Source organism: Pseudopipra pipra, chromosome 6, assembly GCF_036250125.1.
Source record: "Pseudopipra pipra isolate bDixPip1 chromosome 6, bDixPip1.hap1, whole genome shotgun sequence".
Lineage (NCBI taxonomy): Eukaryota > Metazoa > Chordata > Aves > Passeriformes > Pipridae > Pseudopipra > Pseudopipra pipra.
Genome location: NC_087554.1, coordinates 50,085,766 through 50,105,472, shown reverse-complemented (window position 1 = coordinate 50,105,472; position 19,707 = coordinate 50,085,766). Strand labels below are relative to the sequence as shown.

The 19,707-nt window shown below is 40.1% G+C and overlaps 1 protein-coding gene across 1 annotated transcript; it reads left to right on the top strand.

Moving 5' to 3' along the window:
• The first annotated feature begins 4,385 nt into the window (after positions 1 to 4,385).
• Positions 4,386 to 19,346, top strand: LOC135416204 (serpin A3-4-like). Its single transcript, XM_064659064.1, has 5 exons — positions 4,386 to 5,066; positions 6,663 to 7,308; positions 13,439 to 13,709; positions 16,446 to 16,593; positions 17,768 to 19,346. The coding sequence occupies exons 2-5, from the start codon at positions 6,675 to 6,677 to the stop codon at positions 17,954 to 17,956; spliced, it is 1,242 nt and encodes a 413-aa protein (XP_064515134.1). The 5' UTR covers positions 4,386 to 5,066; positions 6,663 to 6,674; the 3' UTR covers positions 17,957 to 19,346.
• Positions 19,347 to 19,707: the final 361 nt, after the last annotated feature.

Below are 19,707 nucleotides of genomic sequence, written 5' to 3'. Positions count from 1 at the left end.
TTTGTTGTGAGAATGGTGAGGCAGTGGAACAGATTGCCCAGAGAAATTGCAGATGCCTCATCCCTGGAAGTGTTCAAGACCATACTGGATGGGGCTTTGAGGAACTTGGTGTGGTGGAAGGTCCATAGCACGGGGATTGGACTAAATGATCTTCGAGGTCCCTTCCAACCCAAACCATTCTATGACTCTATACTGTACAGCTCTGTTGAATCCTCTGCAGAAGAGATGGCTGGAGAAGTTGTGTGGGATCCCTCCCTACTTCCTCCACAGGGAAGAAAAGCTGGGAAGCTGGGCAGGAGGGAAAAGAGCTGCCAAACCACAGCCACTTCTGCCTTGCTCCTGAAATAAAGTGTTTTGTTTTCTGACAAAACACTGCTGGGTTTGCTAATAGTGACCTAATTCAAGAAAATCTTGTAGTTGTGTTACAAGAGAGTTGCATCTCTCTACATACAGCCATACCTTTCCAGTGACAGGTAGGGTATCACTAAGTGTATCCAGGAAACATTGAAGAGTAAAGTGTGTTTACTTGTTTGTGTATAGCACAGGTCCTTGAAGAGTGAATGTAGGTGAAATGTGACTTTTAATCTGCTGGCTGTGGAGAAAAAGGAGATTGAAAGCTAGGGGAATCATTGACCAGGATGCTGAGGACATGTAGGGGTTATTGTCTGTTTCATTGACTGATGAAAGAGAGGATTGAGAGCTTGAGAAAGATCTTTGGGGGAAAAAAAAGAGACATTGAAGGAAGAGAACGTTTCAACCTTTTGGGGGCGGGAGGTGGTGTTTGTCATTTGTTTGGTTTTTGTTTCCCTATAACTTATTTTTAACAGAGTTTAAAATAGGCAAGTCCATTTCACTGGACTCAAACATTGCAGGCTTGTGAGAATCTAGCCCAAACAAATGCTATCAGGGTGAGGCTCTCAGTTGGAGGAATGTTTCAAATAGTTTTGGGAACAGAAACCATTGACATGCTAGACAACTCCAAACTATCCTAGTCTTTGATAGTTTAGTGAATTCTTCAACCTGTTTGTTGTGTAGTGTAATAGATTTACTGGCAGGAATTCCTATGATTAAAGGAATTGAGAAAAGTCCCATAACTAAACAGAGATGCCTTGGAGTGCATACTATCTCTATAGGTCATCTCTAACAGTGCTCTACTTACTATGCAATAATTTTTGAGAAATTCTTCAAGATCTGAACTATTTATAAAAGATCATATTTTAATTAGTGTAAGGAAACAGAAGCTCCATAATCAGATGGATCACACCTTACAGTTTACATAGGTTGCACACTCTTCTCTATCATATTTTCAGGAGAAAGTATTGCTAGGTCCAGAAGAGAACAACTTAATATAAATTTGTTTTCCAGTCTCTGTTGCCTCCCTTTTTAATTATGGTTATGAGGAAGTGCTTTAGTTTCAATGGGGCAACAAATTAAGAAATTCTTCCATCTCTTTGAAGGTATATACACACCTGGTATCTGTGGTTTAGCACAGGCAAAGGAGAGGCTCTGAGGCCTTGTTTGTGCTGTAGAATTCCCTGCTTGTGCCATCAGTGGTTACTATATATAGCAAAGAGAGGAACCTTGTATCAACAAACCTCTTTCAACCTCTTTGCTCAAAGTAGATGCATTTACATTAAATTTTGCCAGCTGAGGCTTAAACACCTATAAACAATTCAGTGCTAGATGTGTAAGAGCTGTGGGAACTTTTAGAAAAGTCCCCAGTGTAGGTGAGGAAATTTTCTGTTCACTACTTGTATTATATCTTCAACGTATGCAACGTTGCTCTGGAATATCCCAATCTTCAAAACTGAACAAAATGGCTGAATTATTTGTAAATCAGTATTCTGCTTATGATATAAATAATTGTTTATGCTTGTTGAATATTTTTCATCAAATACAGAAATTATACAGCTGTTTCTAGACCTGTTACCCTTTCCTTCACCTTCCTTTCTCTCATACTGGTAACACAGGAAAGAAAAATTTTGACTTTCTTTAATATTAGTCTCCAGAGATTCACTTTATTCATAGAAATTGATCCTAAATTGATTTTCTCTGCTTTCTTTCCAATCATGGGGCAGGCTTTTCCATGTTCAGCAGCAGGCTTTCTCCTGCAAGTGTGCTGAGGTGTGGTCTAGGTGTGTTCAAATCTGTCTTAGTCATTCATCCTTCACCTTGTCATTAGCATGGCGTCTGTATTTAATTGGGCTTCCTTCCTTCATCAGAAATCAGTTTTTATATACCATGAAAACTACAGCCCATTATTAAAAGTTAGCTCTAAGTGAGATTCTCAGCTCTTATTTGTACAAGAAGCAGTGAAAAGAGTATCTCAAGTATTCCTTCAGATGAGTGGTATGTGTGAAGAATGTACTATGTGCAAGTCTGGTATCCTGTCTCAAAGCCTCCTATTTCTCAAGTTTTACCTCAAAAGCAACTTGTTTAAGAGGGGTTTTTTTGCAATCTGTTGAGTTGCTTGGTAGGTTGTAATCACCAACGACTTTCACTGGTTGCATTTTTGCCTCACACAAAATGCTGCCGAGTTATTGTTGTGGTTAGTGTTTCAATTGTCTTTAGAAACAGCACTCTATTTTGTGTATAGTAAGGGTTGGTCCCTCCCAGAAAATGTTTACATTTTGAAGGGAAAATGAGAGAAAATATTACCCTGGGTTTAGAAAGTGAGATGCTGTGCTTGAGAATCTGAGGCTCCTGGTGGACACCAAGTTGACTCTGAGCCAGCAGTAAGATCTTGCAGGAAATGCAGACAATGACACCAAGATGAGTGGTGCAGTTGCCACACCTGAAGCACAGATGCCATCCAAAAGGAACTGGATAAGCTTGAGAAGTGGGCCCATGGGAAACTCATGAGGTCCAACAAGACCAATTGCAAGGTGCTACACTGGGTCAGGGCAACCCCTGGTATCAATCCAGGCTGGGGGATAAACAGATTGAGAGCAGCCCCGCTGAGAAGGACTTGCGGATGCTGGTGCATAAGAGGCAGTGGATGAGGGCTGAACATGAGCCAGCAAAGTGCGCTTGCAGCCCAGAAAGCCAATTTATCCTGGGCTGCATCAAAAGCAGTGGGGCCAGCAGGTCCAGGGAGGGGATTCATCCACTCTACTGTGCGCTTGTGAGATCTCACCTGGAGTGTTGCATCCAGCTCTGGGGTGCCCAGCAAATAAAAAGGTGAAGAAGAGGGTCACAAAAATGAGTAGAGGGCTGGGACATCTCTCCTATGAAGACATCTTAGAATAGCTGGATTTTTTCAGCCTGGGGAAGAGAAGGGTCTGGGGTGACCTTATTGTGGCCTTCTAGTTCCTAAAAGGGTCCTACAGGAGACTAGAAGAGGGACTTTTTACAAGGGCATGTAGTGATATATCTAGGCTTTAAACAGAGAGTAGATTTAGATTAGATATAAGGAAGAAATTCTTCACTACGGCGGTAGTCAGACACTGAAACAGGTTGCCCAGACAAGTTGTGGATGCCCCATCCCTGGAAGTGTTCAAGGCCAGGTTGGATGGGGCCTTCAGTAACCTGGTTTAGTGGAAGATGTTCCTGTCCATGGCAGTAGAATTGAAACTTGATGATCTTTAAGGTTCCTACCAACCAAAATCATTCCATTATTCCATGATTCTGTAATTCCACGTGCTTAAGCTGCATTAAGTGCATTGCTAGCAGGTCAAGGCAAGTGATTCTTCCTCTCTATTCATTCCTAGTGTACCGATCAGGAGTCCTGCATCCAGTGCTGGGCTCCACAATGCAAGAAGGACATGGACATACTGGAGTGACTTCAGTAAAGTGCCACACTGGTGACTGAAGAATTGCAGCATCTGACATATGAGGAGAGGCTGAGAGAGCTGGAAATGTTTAGCCCAGATAATAAAAGGCCTGTGTAAATTTTAACAGTGTGTGTAAACACTTGATTTTTGATGAGTAAAGTAAGAGATAACCTGTGCTCAGTGGGATCCAGTGACTGGACAAGGGGCAGTGAGCACAAATTAAAATAAACGAAGTTCTATCTAAATCCAGAGAAAACCTGTTTCAGTGTCAATGTTCTCAAACAAGGAGGGCAAAACCCAACTGGACACTGTCCTGAGCAACTGACTTAAAATGACCCTGCTTTGAGCATGGGGTTGAACTATGTGGTCTTCAGAGTTCCCTTCTTCAATGCCTCTGTCATTCTGCACCCAGGATACACACCTGAGCACAGGATGTCTGTTGTCTGCTTTGACCCAGCTGAACTTGGCACAGGATCAGAGGGGACTGCTCCCCACATCCCAGATCACAAGATAGTAAGCTGATCTAAAGACTTGCTCTATTTAACACCCTTGTTCCTAGGCTTCCACCCCCTGTCCCCAGGCCATGCTTGTAACTGGGATCACCTGCATTCAATGGCATCCCAGCTGCATTCTTCTTCCCTGGGCACAGGGCCATGTGAGTAGCCCAGGAGTTGATATCACAGCTCTTGCTGCCAGTGGATTCCCCGTCTGGGAGTGGATAGTCAGGTACACATACAGCAGCACTTGCTAATACATCAAAACAGTGGTTTAAGCCCTGCACTTCTTAGAATCATCACTGGCTTCAACCAGAGAAAATCAACACCAGCCATGGATTATACAGGAGACAAAGCAAGCTAGGTCACAAAAATTCAAATTGTCCTGGTGCACCAAGTCTTGTCCTTGGCCTTAGTGGTAGCATTGCTATAGTCACTAGAAATCACATTGTGACTCTCTTGTTCATAAAATACATTGGGGCAACTGAGAAGTGTATGAATGTTTGATATGAAGAAACAGCGGGTTCAGTTGAAGGAAAATGGGTTTGAATCTAACAGGGTGATTGTATAGTCATGAATAATAAAAAGCCACGTGTGAAACACATTCAGTAAAGTTAAGTGTCCAGTAAAACTAGTTTCGACATCATACTAATCTCTAAAATTATAATGCATGAGTCACAGCCCTTAGATGATCTTAACCTTTACTAGAGGATACCCTGCTTTGTGTGCGGCAGCACAAACAACTGAGCAAGGACCTGTGCAGACCTGGTGAATACAACAGGACACTTTTGACTTTACCGTAAGTAATGCTTTTTTTCTTCTGTGTAACAGTAGGACAACAGTTTTTGAATAATCAATCGAAAAATTGTCGTATTTTGGTTTAAAGCTTCTTGTACTGTTTTACCATGATTTTGATTTTTTTAAATAAAAAAAATAAGTCCTCTGTTAGATAGGCGTGTTTATATGGCATAACTCTCCTTAGAAAAACTACATTCCTAAGTGTTTTAAATGAAGTAAATTGATGATAGTAACAAATGTAAGGCATGAAATGAAATGGAAATGTGGACTTAAGGATTGCTCTCTAAAGCATCTAGAGGCTCCTAAAAAAAGGAAACTGTGGCTAAAAGAATTAGAGTAAGAGTGATGGTGGAAAAAGTCACAAACAAATCAAGGAGCTTAAATTTAAATATGTTCTAGATACAAAAGTGCACTGCCTGAAAGTGGTTTGTCGTGGGATTCAGGCCCTTCCTAGTGATAGTAGTATTTCTATGACCACGATATTCAAAGACTGTGAATTAAGGGACACTTAGAGCATATATTATTAAAGCAGAGATCAGCATTCTTAGTTCACTGGATTTTAGAGAACAAGATGCTGGAAAGTGGAGAACACAAATGTGAGGCCATGGTGGGAGCTGATTGGAATTCAATGAATTTACAAGGCAGTCTGCATTTCTCAGTGCAATTCAGAAACCTAAGGTATTTTTTCTCCTAAAGAGTACTTTGTTTTATAAAAGATTCTGTAGGTGAAATGATCGCATACCACAAGTGGATATTCTAGATTTCCAAATATTTCCCATCTTTACTTCTTTCTCTCTGTTGACACAAGATATTGAACCACTTGTGATGCAGTATTAATTTCTAGAGGTAAAAGTATTGCCACAAATGTGGGATGAATGGTTTCCATGCTGCAGGCACGGTTATTTCCATTTGCTGTTTGTTCTATGTACATATGCATTTTCCCTTCCTTAATAAACAGCACTGTATTTCCATGGTCTTGATAACATCCTAATTGCTGTTTCTCTCTTTTGTTATTTATGTGGATATTGGCTTCTTTTAATGGTGCTCAATTGTTCAGCCTTTATGAAATCACTGTTAATGTTCATCAGCTCCTCATTAACAAGTGCATTTACTTTCTCTTTGGTGCCTGCATATGGGTTTACATGGATCCTATTAAAAAATGCATAATATTTTAACTTTTACAATGAAGGAATATTGTGTTTTAATTCTGCTTTGATTTTTCATCTGTTAATTTTTTACTTTCTGCTCTATAGATCTGTACTTTTGACTCACAGCTCTTAATCACCTAAAGCCACATTGAAAAGAGAACATTGGAAAAAAAACAGTTTCAAAGGAATTGCAGACTAACTCTAATGAGGGCATCTTTGGTATTACCTCATCCCTCTTTAACTTTGATTTTTATTATTTCATAACCTCTTCAGTACGTTGAGTAATTTTCCACAGTCTACTTCCTTGAAATAGAAAGCTGGTACCCCTCAGTTCAAATGTCTTGGAATCACTGGTACTAAGCTAACTTTTTATAGTGAAGGAATTGATGTGTTGCTAAACACCAGGTGAAAAGATTTGTAAGCCAATTGTAAATTTTTTTCTATTACAGAGTCACAGAAACATGAAGAAGTTGTTTCTCCTGTGTCTTTTACTTGTTGGAATTAATTCCAACAGTTATTGCTATGAGCCTAATCACCAAGGGGTAAGAAACCAAAATCAAAGAGCCCAAGGAAACCAAAACATGCCATGGCAAAGTGTAAGGAACAGTGTTTGTCGATTTGCATGTTGTTTCTACAAAGAGATTTCTTCTTACGAAAACAATCGGAATGTTTTCTTCTCTCCTTTGAGCATCTCTACTGCCTTTGCAATGCTGACTCTCGGTGCCAGATCAGACACCCTGACACAGATTCTTAGGGTCCTTTGCTTTAACCCACGTGAGATTTCTGAAAATGACATACATGAAGGTTATCGTCAACTCATGCAAATGGTAAACAGAAAGAATGGGGGCTTACAGTTGAATATGGGAAATGTTCTGTTTGTGCTTGACCGACTGAAGCCACAAGAAAAATTTTTAAGTGATCTCAGAAACTTCTATGAAGGAGAAGCTTATCCTATGAACTTCAAGAAGGCTGATCAAGCCCAGCAAAAAGTCAACAAATATGTAGCAGAAAGAACCAATGGAAAAATCAAGGACCTTGTAAATAACCTTGATCCACTTACTGAAATTCTCCTCATTAGCTATATTTATTTTAACGGTAAGATACACGTATCATATTCTTCTATTTCATAATTTATTTCCTCAGGTCAGTCTTGGACTTCATCACCTTTGTTGCAACATGGTTTTGCAGATGGACTCATATCTTGTTTTCCCTTTGGTCCTCACTTACACTTAGTTACAAACAAAGCTTTTGAAAATTATGTTCTGCCTGATGCTGATGATAATTCCTAGCAAAATGTATGGCAAATTTTCCCATATTTTTTAATATATAAACTTCTTTCTTTCTGAAGATTTAGTGAAATATATGCTGAGGAATGCACCTCTAGGTAGGAAAGATTAGATGCTTTCCTAATCCTATACAATCTAGTGGGATCCAAGCACTTTCTTAAATGCTTTGCTGTCTAGGAATTAATTTGAAATCCAGTTCTGTGGACTTCAGTTGGTGTTTTGTTCAGCAAGTTAGGAGTTAAATTTAAAAAATGCTGTTAAAGTAAAATGTAGCATCTTACCAAATAGAAGTATGTTTACTCCATAGTTTTGCTGTTACTGTGTATGTTCATGTATCCAAAACTAAACAGTCAACAACTTTGCTTTCACACTCGTGTTCTCCCTATTTTTTTACTATGCCTTTGCCGATCGTATGTCTGTAGTCCTGATGTGTCTAGAGGCACAGGTTTCACCCTTTTTTTTTTGATTTGCAGATTCTAATATTTTCCAGTGAAGATGGACCCACCAGTATCAGATACAAGCCTATTGACAATAAGCTTGTTTTTCTTAATTAACTTGTGCAGTCTGCTTAGATACAGTCAACAGATCTTCCCAGAGCTTTTCAGACTGCTGATCTAATGAGAAGACGAGGATCAAGGCTGTAAGGCTCAATCAGTGGTCTAATAACAGATATTGCATCTTCTTTCCAACCTTCTCTCTCTTACTCATATGCTGAAAACAAAGCAATTGTACTCAGAAAAATAATATCCTATAATCTATCTGATAAAATTATCATTAAGCTTTTTAATTGAAGTGGAGATGACATAATAGGAATGAGATTCTTTTTAAAAGGAAAACCTAGGAAAAGCTATTCTTTTAAAACTGTTAACCTGGATGTTTGCACACTCCAATATGAGGGTTCCCCTGCAAGTAATTAAGAACTATATTTTTGGGGGGGGGTTCTGTTGTTTTTCATCTGTGTCTCAGCTCCTTATATTAATCTCTGAAGATTTGGCCACAGTTAAATGGAGCTGATTGAATTATAGATGACTGATATTTCTTAATTCTCTTGAAAACGTACTTGTTTGGCTCAAATGTTTTCACTTAGGCTTTTATTGAGCAACAGGCACATCTTTCAAAACAGGCAAAAACCCCTTTCTTTTACTGAAAGGAGTTCGAAGACTAAGCAATAAATTTAGTAGCACAATTGAGACAAAAGCCTGAGAAACTTTTATTAAAAATAACTTTGTATTACAGTTAACTTTTACATGTTCTAAAAATGTGGTTTTTTTTTTTTTAATTAGATGTTCATTTTACTACTGAAATGATTTCCTGCCTTCTCCAAATATGGTGGAGTTTCAGTTTTAGCTCTTTGATTTTAAAGAAAATAGATTAAAGAATAGCATTAATAGCAACAATATTTTTTATCTTGAAATCAAAAGTAGGTTAAGGTTCTAGAGGCTGGGATTAATCTGGAGAGGACCTAAAGCCCAGTTAGCTCTATAATCAGTCCATATTTTTAGGCTCTTTTCCATTGTGCATTGCAACCACCCTTGCACAGTACTGGTGCCTCTCTTTACCCTTTTTTTTTGTGGTGTACTGTAGTACAGAAGTCCTTCCCTAAGGACAAAAGCCTGGCAATATTTTTCTGTCTCTGAGCCAGTGGGTATATTACACCAGCCCCTTATCATGCCCTTGTCAAGCTGATCACCACAAAGACTACCTCAAAGTTCATTTTTCTACTTGAACACTGTGAAGCATTTGACAAAGGTGTCATCCCTAGAAGGTAGACCCCTAAGATAGAGGTGAGGATAAGAATAAATGTTCCTTTGAAACAGCAGGAAAGTATTAGTGAATATCATCTCTGTCTAACCTGTGTGTTAAGTGATAGCCACAGTTTGGGTTAGAAGAAACCTTAATGGTCATCTAGTTCCAACCCTCCTGCCATGGTTGTAGCCCCCTTCCACTACACGAGGTTGTTCAAAGACCTGGCCTTGAACACTTCTAGAGATGGGGCATCCACAATTTCTTTGGGCAACCTGTTCCTGTGTCTCACCACCCTCACAGTGAAGAATTTCTTCCTTATATCTAATCTAAATCTAAATCTGCTCTCTTTCAGTTTAAAGTCAGTCCCCTGTTTCCTATCACTATCTGCCCATGTAAAAAGTCGTTCCTTGTCTGTAGGCCCCCTTTAGGTACTGGAAGGGGCTTTAAGGTCTCCCCTGAGCCTTCTCTCCCCCAACTCTCTCTCTCAGGCTAAACAACCCCAACTCTCTCAGCCTGTTTTCATAAGAGAGATGTTCCTGCCGTCTGCTCATTTTCGTGGCCCCTCCTCTGGACTTGCTCCAACAAGTCCATGTCCTTCTTATGTTGGACACCTCAGAGCTTAATGAAGTACTCTGGATGGGATCTCACCAGAGTGAAGTAGAGGGGAAAATCCCATCTCTTGACCTGCTGGCCACACTCCTTTTGACATAGCCCAGGACACAGTTGGCTTTCTGGGTTTCAAGCGCACATTACTGAGTCATGCTGAGCTTCTCATCAACCAACACTCCCAAGTCCTTCTCCTCAGGTCCACTTTCAACTCGATCCATTCCCTGCCCCGCCTGTATCTGTGGTTGGGACTGCCCCAACCCGCATACAGGACCTTGCACTTAGCCTTGTTGAGCTTCATCAGGTTCCAATGGGGCCACCTCTCAAGCCTGTCATTCTCCCCTTGGATGGCATACCTTCCCTCTGGAGGACACCCCTTCCTTACAGCGTGTTGACTGCATCACACATCTTGGTGTCATTGGCAAACTTACTGAGGCTGCACTCAGTCCCACTGTTCGTGTTGCCAACAAAGATGTTGAACAGCATTGGTCCTAATCCAACCCTGAGGAACACCATTTGTGACTGGTCTCTTGGAGAACAAGCCATTGACCACAACCCTTCAAATGCAACCATCCAGGCAATTGCTTATCCACCAAATGGACCATTTGTCAAATGCAAATCTCCAGTTTAGAGAAAAGGATATCACGTGGAACAGTGTCAAATGCTTTGCACAGCTCCAGTTAAATAACATCTATTATTCTTCCTTTAGCACAGCTTGCCCTTAGTGAAGTCATGTTGTCTGACAGTAGTCACCTCCTAATTTTCCACTTATCTTACCATAGATTCCAGAAGGATCTGGTCTGTGATCTTGCCACACAAAGAGGTGAGACAGACTAGTAGTTCCCTGAATAATTTTTTTTTTTTACTTTTTAAAAATGAGAGCTATTTTTCCCTTTTCCAGTCAGTGGGAATTTCACTGGACTGCCATAACTTCTCAAATATGACAGATAGTGTCTTAGCCACCTCATTCGCCAGTTCCCTCAGGATCTGCAGATGCATTTCATCAGGTCCCGTGAATGTGTGCATGAACAGTTCCTTAGACGGTCTTGAACCTCATCTTCTCCTATAGTGGTCAGTTCTTCATTCTCTCAGTCTCTGGTTTTGCCTTCTGTGACCTGGGTGGTGTGGCTGCACCACTTGCCAGTGAAGACTGAGGCAAAAAATGTCATTGAGTACCTCAGCCTTCTCCACATTACAGGTAACCAGGCTTCCCTTTTCCTTCTGAAGGGGGTTCACATTTTTCCTAGTCTTCCTTTTGTCATCATCATGCTTATAGAAGCTTTTCTTGTTGCCCTTGATGTCCCTGGCCAGATTTAATTCTATCACACCTTTAACTTTCTTAATCTAATTCCTGGATACTCAGAAAATCTCTTTGTATACCTCCCAGGTTACCTGTCCTTGTTTCCACCCTCTGTAGGCCACCTGTTTGTGTTTGATTTCACCCAGTAGCTCCTTGTTCATCCACACAGTCCTCCTGGTGTTTTTACTTGACTTTCTCTTTGTTAGGAGAGATCACTCCTGTGCTTGGTGGAATATTAATATGAATATTAATAGAATCATAGAATCACAGAATCACTAAGGTTGGAAAAGAACTACAAGACTGAGTTCAACGTTTGACTGAACACCACCATGTCAACTAAACCACAGTGCTAAGTGCCACGTCCAGTCATTTCTTGAACACCTCCAGGGACGGCAACTCCACCATGTCTCTGGGCATCAAATTCAAATTTCTGACAACCCTTTCAGTGAAGAAATTCTTCCTGCTGCCCAACCCGAACCTTCCCTGGTACGGCTTGAGGGCATTTCCTCTTGTCCTATTGCTAGTTGCCTGTGAGAAGAGGCCAACTCTCACTTCACTTCAACCTCCTTCCAGGTAGTTGTAGAGAGCAATAATGTCCCCTCTCAGCCTCCTTCAGGCTAAGCAACTGTTTAGCTCCCTCAGCTGTTCCTCACCTGACTTACTCTCTAGACTGTTCACAAACTCCATTGTCCTTCTCTGGACATGCTCCAGCACCTCGATGTCCTTTGTACAGAGAGGGGCACAAAAATGAACACAGGATTTGAGGTGCAGCCTCACCAGTGCTGAGTACAGCAGAACAATCACTGTCCTGGTCCTGCTGACCACTCTACTGATGATACAGGCCAGGATGCCACTGGCCTTCTTGGCCACCTGGGCACACTTCTGGCTCATGTTCAGCAGCTGTCAACCAGCACCCCCAGGCCCTTTTCTTCTGGGCCATTTTCCAGTCACTCTTCCCCCAGCCTGTAGTGCTGCATGGAGTTTGGTGATACAGCTTTCTTGGTCCTCTATTCCCTCCATGACTTTATCCCGTGGCACTCTACTAAGCAGATTGCTGAAGAGACCAAAGTCTGCTCTCCTGAATTCCAGAGTTAGCAGTCCTAACATCCTACTCAGTTTTCAATCAAGCGAAGTTCTTTGTGAAAGCAGTGGGTGTTTTCCCTGAGTTGAGCACTAGATAAAGGTTGTTTCAATGTTTCAGGACTTGTGTCATCTTGTTGTCAATCTATACTTTCAGAGCCCAAGACATACCCTAAATTCCCATTTCACTTTTTCCAAATACTAAGCGCAGGCTATGTCAGATGGTGGAAACAGCAGAAGATAATTATTTCATTTGTAACAAGTTGCCTAATAATCAATGTTCAAATAGAAGTCAGAAGTCAAAAGTGGTTGCATATTGTTTCATTGTTTTCTTGATGGCAGTTACTTTACTAAGCATCACAGCTCTAGTTTTGCCTAATAAATTTGATTAAATGTTAGTTTTGCTCTAGAAGGCAAAATTTACTGCACACCAACAACACTCCTTAAAAATAAAAACAGCAAAGAAACCTTTCCAAAAACCCCTACCCTTTTTTAAAATCTGCTCAGCCTCTGAAATGAATGATGTGGATACGTGGATACTTAGAAATTTTTCTCCACTGAGGATAAAAATCTTTCAGAGTTCCGATGTAGAGAGTTTGTTTCACCATGACTAAGTGAGGAGCCTTGGAAAATTTAATATTGTGAGGATGCAGTGGAAAAAGTTGCTGTTGTTGTTTTGCTTTTTAACCCAGCAGTCTGGTAGAATTAAGTTCCTCATGACTCTATACATTATCAGCTAATGCGAGATATAAACACCTTGTCTCTGAAAGTAACCAAATTCCTTAATTTCTCTGGAGAATTCATCCCTCATGTCACCCTTTTCAAGTCTACTTTGATCTGGGAATAAGGAAAGGAGAGAATATTCTCCAGAGCTCAGAGAAAGCATGGGGGCTTTACAGACTCCTTAAAACTGTTGTCATGGTGGAAAAGTGGAAGTTAGAACCCTTGATATGTCATCTAAATGAAGAATATTGCAGCCCACTGTAAAATCTGAGGGAGTTTTTTTACATCGCATTCTACCTACTGTGTGTTGCTATTAAATTATTCCCAGTATTCAGTAAGATCAAGTGATTATTGCAAACTGGTTTGTCTTTGAAGCCGATCCAACAGTACCAGTTTCTGTCATCTAAGAATGTGTCCTGTGGTGATATGTCCTATGGTTTCATGTCCTCAAAATATCCTCTAACTCAATCTCTTTTATTTCAAGCTGAATGGGAAAAACCTTTTGATCCACAATACACTAAAATGGGCAAATTCTTTGTGGATGGGAACAAGGCTGTTGAAGTCCCGATGATGTTTGGAATGGGCCTGTTCAAGCATGGCTATGATGACCAACTGTCTTCCACTGTGGTGCAAATGGATTACAAAGGAGGCGCTTCAGCATTTTTTATTCTGCCTGATAAAGGAAGAATGAGGAAGCTGGAGAAAAGATTGTCTTGTGAACATATGTCAAGGTGGAGGTCATTAGTCACAAAAAGGTAAAATTCTGAAGTTCTTGGTTCAGATGGTAGGCAAGGAAACAAATGTGCTGGGCTATGACACAGAATCAGAACACCATTTTTAGTTCTGTTTTATCTGCGGAAGTATTCCCACTGACCAAAGTTGAATCTGGCTCTCTGGTGTCACTGTGTTTTTACATTCAGTACTGCATGCACTGAAAACCTTCACAGCTTTAGAACTTTTTCCATTTCTGCATTTTTTTTCCCATATCCAACTCCCAATAGGCCCCTGTTTTTGGACTTAGACCTCTACTCATATTTTTGGGGGAGGTCTTCTGCCTTCTATTTACAAGTAAATTCCTACCACTTCAGCCTTTTTTCTTGTCTCTTGCTTCTTTTCTACCTATTAAAATTAACAATAATTGCACAGTTAATGCTGAAATAATAACTTCCATTCGGCAATTATGAGGGCAAAGCACGTTGCAGAGCCACTATATTCAGGCTCTCTGAGGTCTTAGGAAGGCAAAATTGGAACAAGCTACACTTGTTTCAAGGTAACTGAGCCTAGAAGGCAGAAAGGTTATCTGCTTTCTAAAAATAATTTTATACTCCTTACATTTAGTGTCCTGTATGGTACTAGCCTTTCATGGGACAAAATGTGTTGTACAAGCATAGGCAAAACATGTTTATAGTATCAAGCCCTTGTGCTCACTTATGAATTATGCATCAAGTTAGTGATCTTCACACATACTCATTTGAAAAACTTATTTTTGATGATCCTTTTTCAAAAGAAAAATTGCATCCTAATACAGAAACCCAAAACCAGTGTCATGCTCCTAACTCTGATTCACTGTTAAATCTCATCAAAAGAATCTAAATTTTTTTTTAATTTGGAAAAAAAAAAAGGACCAGGAAAAAAAAATTAATTCTCTGTGCATCTTAACAGTTTTGAAACTTCTGGAAGCAGCTACATAGTTTGTGACTATAGGACAAATAAGGTGGTCAATCAAGATACATATGTATAATTTTTGTCAAAGAAACACAATTGCCTTTAAAATTACCAAGAAAGACACTAAATAAGGTTGAGGGGATTTATATTTCCTATCTTATAATATAAAAAAGCATCACTGTCGAAAACAAGTTTGTTTCCTGCTGCTCCCCATTTTTCATGATGACCATTCTTTCCTGCAAACTGATGACACGAACTTCTCCTTTTACCTCTGCTCTTATTCAGAGTCTCTGGGAGGTCTTAATAAATGGGCTTGAAGTAGTATATAGAATGATTCAAGGGCTGTGGGCAAGCTATGTTTGTCCCTGTTTCTGTGTCTGCAAACTGATATGAGTTGCAGATGTGTTGTGAGGGGCATTTTTCATTACTGTTGGCTGCCAAACAGGGGATAGTGCCAAAGTTTCACCAGTACAGGCAGCTGAGATCTATTTAATGGCTGAACTGTGGAGAAAGCACCACTTTCACTTCTGAAAAGTGCATCCCAGGGCTTCCTTCCTGGTTGCACTGTTGCTGTGGCTTTCTCTTTCCTCCATATTGAAAGAAAGTAGGGGCTTGTGAAGGAATGTCTTTACACAACAGTAAGATAGATGATTCAGCGATAATTGCATCATCATTTGGGACAGCAATCAGCACAGACTGAAATTAGGGAGAACTAAGAGATCAGCAATCAGTTATCAAACCTGTAGCACTTTCATTTCTGGGTACCAGCCAGACTTGGCATTAGATGCTGTGCAACACTTCAGGTATGGGCCCTTTCCTTTCCACTTGTCTGCTGGATGTCTTGCTCTTTGGCTAGCTTCATTAAGTGTTCCACATCTCCCTGACCTAGAGCCCTGGAGAGTTGTCCTGGTTTCTCACCAGAAAACAGTACCTAATGTCAGCACTATTTCTAACCTCTGTCTCATTATGCTGCTTCTGGCTGTAAATGTTGTGTTTAACCCTTGAAAAGTAATTGTTAGATCTGTATGGAAAAAGTAAGGAAGAAATGAGTCAGAAGTATAGAGCTTTGGGTTATTTATGGAAAACAGCAAACTAGTCACTTAAAATTTGGTGTCAAACATTGGGCTTGACATAGAAAAATGATTATCTATTGACTATCTATATTCTGTCAATGTGCTTTTGTTTTTTACTTTGTCATCCATTCTATCACTATTTATCATTGTCCTGCTTCTTTGGTATATATTTTTGTTTTCTCTGTCCTGATTTATATGATAAATACACAAGGCCAGCCAATGGTTTTGTGTTTTGTGGTTTTTTTTTGTTTTTTTTTGTTTTTTTTTTCAAAAGTAACCAGTGAACTCACATGTGTTGAATTTTTTTTGTGCTCAGTCTGAGACACCTAAAGGAATCTCTTTTTCACAAGGTGAATCCTTTGCATCCTCAGTAATGGGTAATGATGAAGGTGTTTCCAGCAGATTGCATAAAAGATCACTTAACTTCTGAAAATGTTAGAGGAAGATTCTTAGGAAGGTACAGTTGTATTGTGCTGAATCACTGGGTCAATTTCACTGCTCTTGTGTTGGGTTACTGCAGACTGGGAGCCAGCAAACTACAGCCTTATCTTCTCAATCAACCTTCCAATTGTCATAAATCTTCTTTTCTTCTCCTCAAATTAGTGTCAGTGTACATCTCCTTTGTGGGCTGAAAGAGTCTGCAGGCAAAATGTTTTGAGGGAGAAAGCAAAATCAGTTTCCCTAGTGAGTCTATGTTATTCTGTGATATGTGATCAAATGTTTCACTATACTTTTGTACTTCTTTTCTGGCAGCTCAGTAAATTTGTATCTTCCGAAATTCACTCTTTATGGGACATATGACCTAAAAAATATCTTATATAAAATGGGCATTATGGATCTGTTCACTGATAAGGCTGACCTCTCTGGGATCACTGGACAGCCCCAGCACAGAATTTCCCAGGTAAGTCATACTGCTTTTTGTTTTATGGGCCTATGGTTACTGATACTTGCATCACTTTCTGTACAACTATTTGTGATGCAAAACTCATGCAAAAAGGCTTGGCTTCACATGAAAAGGTAGTTGTTGGCATACAGAGTATTTTGTCCATGCACTGTAAGTGCAATTGGGTTGGAGCAGGTTACAAGTCTGTAATTTTTTAATCTAGAAGGCTGTTTCGATCTACATGGGGGCAACCTTATAAAACAGACATGACCAAATTGCTGTCTATCCACACCTCACTACCTTCCTGCAGTGTGCTGTTACAGTCACTACATTGCTGCTTCTCTTTGCATTTGTCTTCTTTAGCCTGATTGTGGGCAAGAATGGACTATAGGATGTGTCACCACTTGTGTTTTATGGAGGGGAGGGGAGAGGAAAAACACTGCTTGCTTTTAAACTGTTTAGGGGAAAGGAAAATGCAGTTAGTATAAACATTTGGCTTCAAGCCTATGAACAATGACTCTCATTAGTGTCAGGCCAAGGTAAAAGCTACAGACAGGTCATACTTCAATGAACCTAGAGTTAAAACTGACAATCAGTGCAGCTTTAATTGTCTAATATGAAGAAAACAACTGCCCTCATGACCTCAGGAGGATGTTAGTAAACCAGGATCTCTCAATGTCTTGACTTTGCAAGGTAAAACTTATAGGTTTCTCTAGTCTAGCCCTCCATTTCTGGATCTTCTCCTTTGCTACCATTATTTCCAAGACATGAAGGAACATAGAAAACATATTCTCAGAATTCTATCAATTGTGCTAGTCCACATGTTATTTTTTTAGCTATATGAACTTTTAATAGACAATTAAATATGGTCTTGCTCTCTTAACATTTGGTCTAGCTGTACAGATCTCCAAGAGTGGGTGCAGGGAATAAGAAAAGAAACAAAGCAAATGTTTTCACTAGTGGGGACATGTATCTCCACTGGAAACAAACTTTTCCTCTCTGGGACCAGAGCTATGCTGCATGTAGCTTGGTGATTCTTTTTCCGCTTTGCTGTCTTTATGCAGTGGACTCACACCTGTCAATCTGATGCTTGTTTCTTACCAATAACTTCTTCAGGCACTTTTAGGTCACATTCTTATTTAGGTGACTATTTTTGTACCCCCTTGACTTGTACATGTCTGTTTCTTCACAGGCTATTCATAAGGCTGTGATAAAGGTGGATGAGACTGGCACCGAAGCAGCAGCTGCCACAGGCATGGAAATAGTGCCTATGTCCGTTCCAGTTACCATTAAACTCAACAGGCCATTCCTAATGGTCATAACTTTGGAGAACAATATACTTTTCATGGGAAAAATTGTGAACCCTCTGAAAAGAGATTAAGTTAATGTACATATTGTGTATGTGGTGATCACCACTCTTAAATCAAGTATTTGACCTGATGAGTAAGGCATGGCTGCAGAGGGGCTCTCTGCCTCTTAACTGACATTATTCATTGTTTTTTGTAGATGAGACTCTTCATCAATTTAAGTTGTCATAGTTGCTTGTTTGTTTGGGCCTTGCTTTTTTTTTTTAAGAAGGTTGCATTCAGGCAGAACTTTCATTAGGTCTGGGATAAAGTAGGCCTGTGTGATACTGATAGCATAGATACATCTTCTAGCAGGGAAGCTGAAGAGCATGTGGGTGGAGAGAGTTGTGTACGTCTGCTTCTTCCCTCATGGCTGCCTTCTCACATTTTTTTTGTGTTGACTGACAAATGGGTACAAGCTATGTCACTTTATTAGTTGTGTCCCTCTCCCACCAACACGAAGTTTGTAACTAGCATAGACCTTAACATGCATAATGCTTACTACCTTGCATAGTACCATTGTTGTCCAGTGAGTCTAATACATCCTTGCTTTTCAGCTGTTGTCCCAGCTTGGCTGCTGCAAAGGGGTCTCAAAGAAGGTGTGTTTTACCCCTGCAGATATATACTGGCCTGCCCACTGTTTCTGTGAAATGTACAGTCCAGACTCATTACAGGGCAAACTTTAGAGGTTCTAAGAACTTGGTCTAAGAAAAGAAGAGGTAGATCTAATCTGCAGTTCATTCCCCAGGAGCCAACTTTCATGAATCAGATATACAGCTCAGAGCAGTCAGAAGACTACTTCTAGCCTGCACCTGCACCTAAACTAGCTTCTAGAAGCCCCCAGGCAGCAGGAAACACAAGCCACCTCCTTCTGGTGCCAGTGTCTGCACCATTACTGTCTGTACCTGGGAGATTACCCATGGTAGTAAGCGCCATTCCAGTATTGTTTGTAGGATCAAGCACCCTACCAGTAACACCTATATCCCATCAGTGACACTTGCCGTGTCTCTTGATATAACCCCTTCTGTTCTCAGACTGTCCAGTAGTACAACATTGGTACTCTCTTTCTCATCTGCTTCATGGTTAGTATAGTCACAATATTATAAAGAGCTGTTTTCACTGTTAAGATACACAATACTCAAAGTCACATTCATAATGAACATGCTTTTTTTTTCTCCTGGTTTACCTTCTTATCTATGTTTTTTCTTCTGGTTTTCACAACATCTATCATTATTTTATTTCTTTGCTCGTGTTCATGGTATGTATCTGATCTCTGGTTGCAGGAGGGGTAAATTATTGACTAAAATGGGTTAGTCTGTTAATAGGTTTTAAGCATTAACATCAGTCTTTGTACAGCCTTGAAATATGCAGACAAATGTACTATGGTAGAACAACATCAACGAATAAACATGACATTTAAAAGTTTCTAATTTTGCTATTTTACTTTTGTAGCTCAGAGTGAAGACTTAAGTATGGTTCAAGCTGGTTTTTTTGACAGATGTCAACAACCAGTTATTAGTTTACTGTTCATATACATTAGATCGGCAAAGTAGTAGTAATGCCAGTAATGAGTTTCAAAAAGCCGTCTGTCTCTAGCCTGGGCAGTAGGTTATCTCTGTTAGGGAGGAGACTTTGGGAAGGTTGGGCATTCCTTTGATGCAGAGATGTTTACTTCAAAGCCTATAGAGAGCATGCTGTTTCTACTCTATCAAGTGTGTAGCTTCTGTATGTCTCTCATCTCTCTTCTAAATAGTTCTCTCTTGACTCCCTTGACAAAACCGAGGGA

What these genes read in the sequence shown, in the direction of transcription:
- LOC135416204 (XM_064659064.1), top strand. Translation starts at nt 6,675, where the DNA reads ATGAAGAAGTTGTTTCTCCTGTGTCTTTTACTTGTTGGAATTAATTCC. An exon ending in TAGCTATATTTATTTTAACG is followed by an intron (nt 7,309 to 13,438) that starts GTAAGATACACG and finishes TTTTATTTCAAG; the next exon opens with CTGAATGGGAAAAACCTTTT. An exon ending in CCCAGCACAGAATTTCCCAG is followed by an intron (nt 16,594 to 17,767) that starts GTAAGTCATACT and finishes GTTTCTTCACAG; the next exon opens with GCTATTCATAAGGCTGTGAT.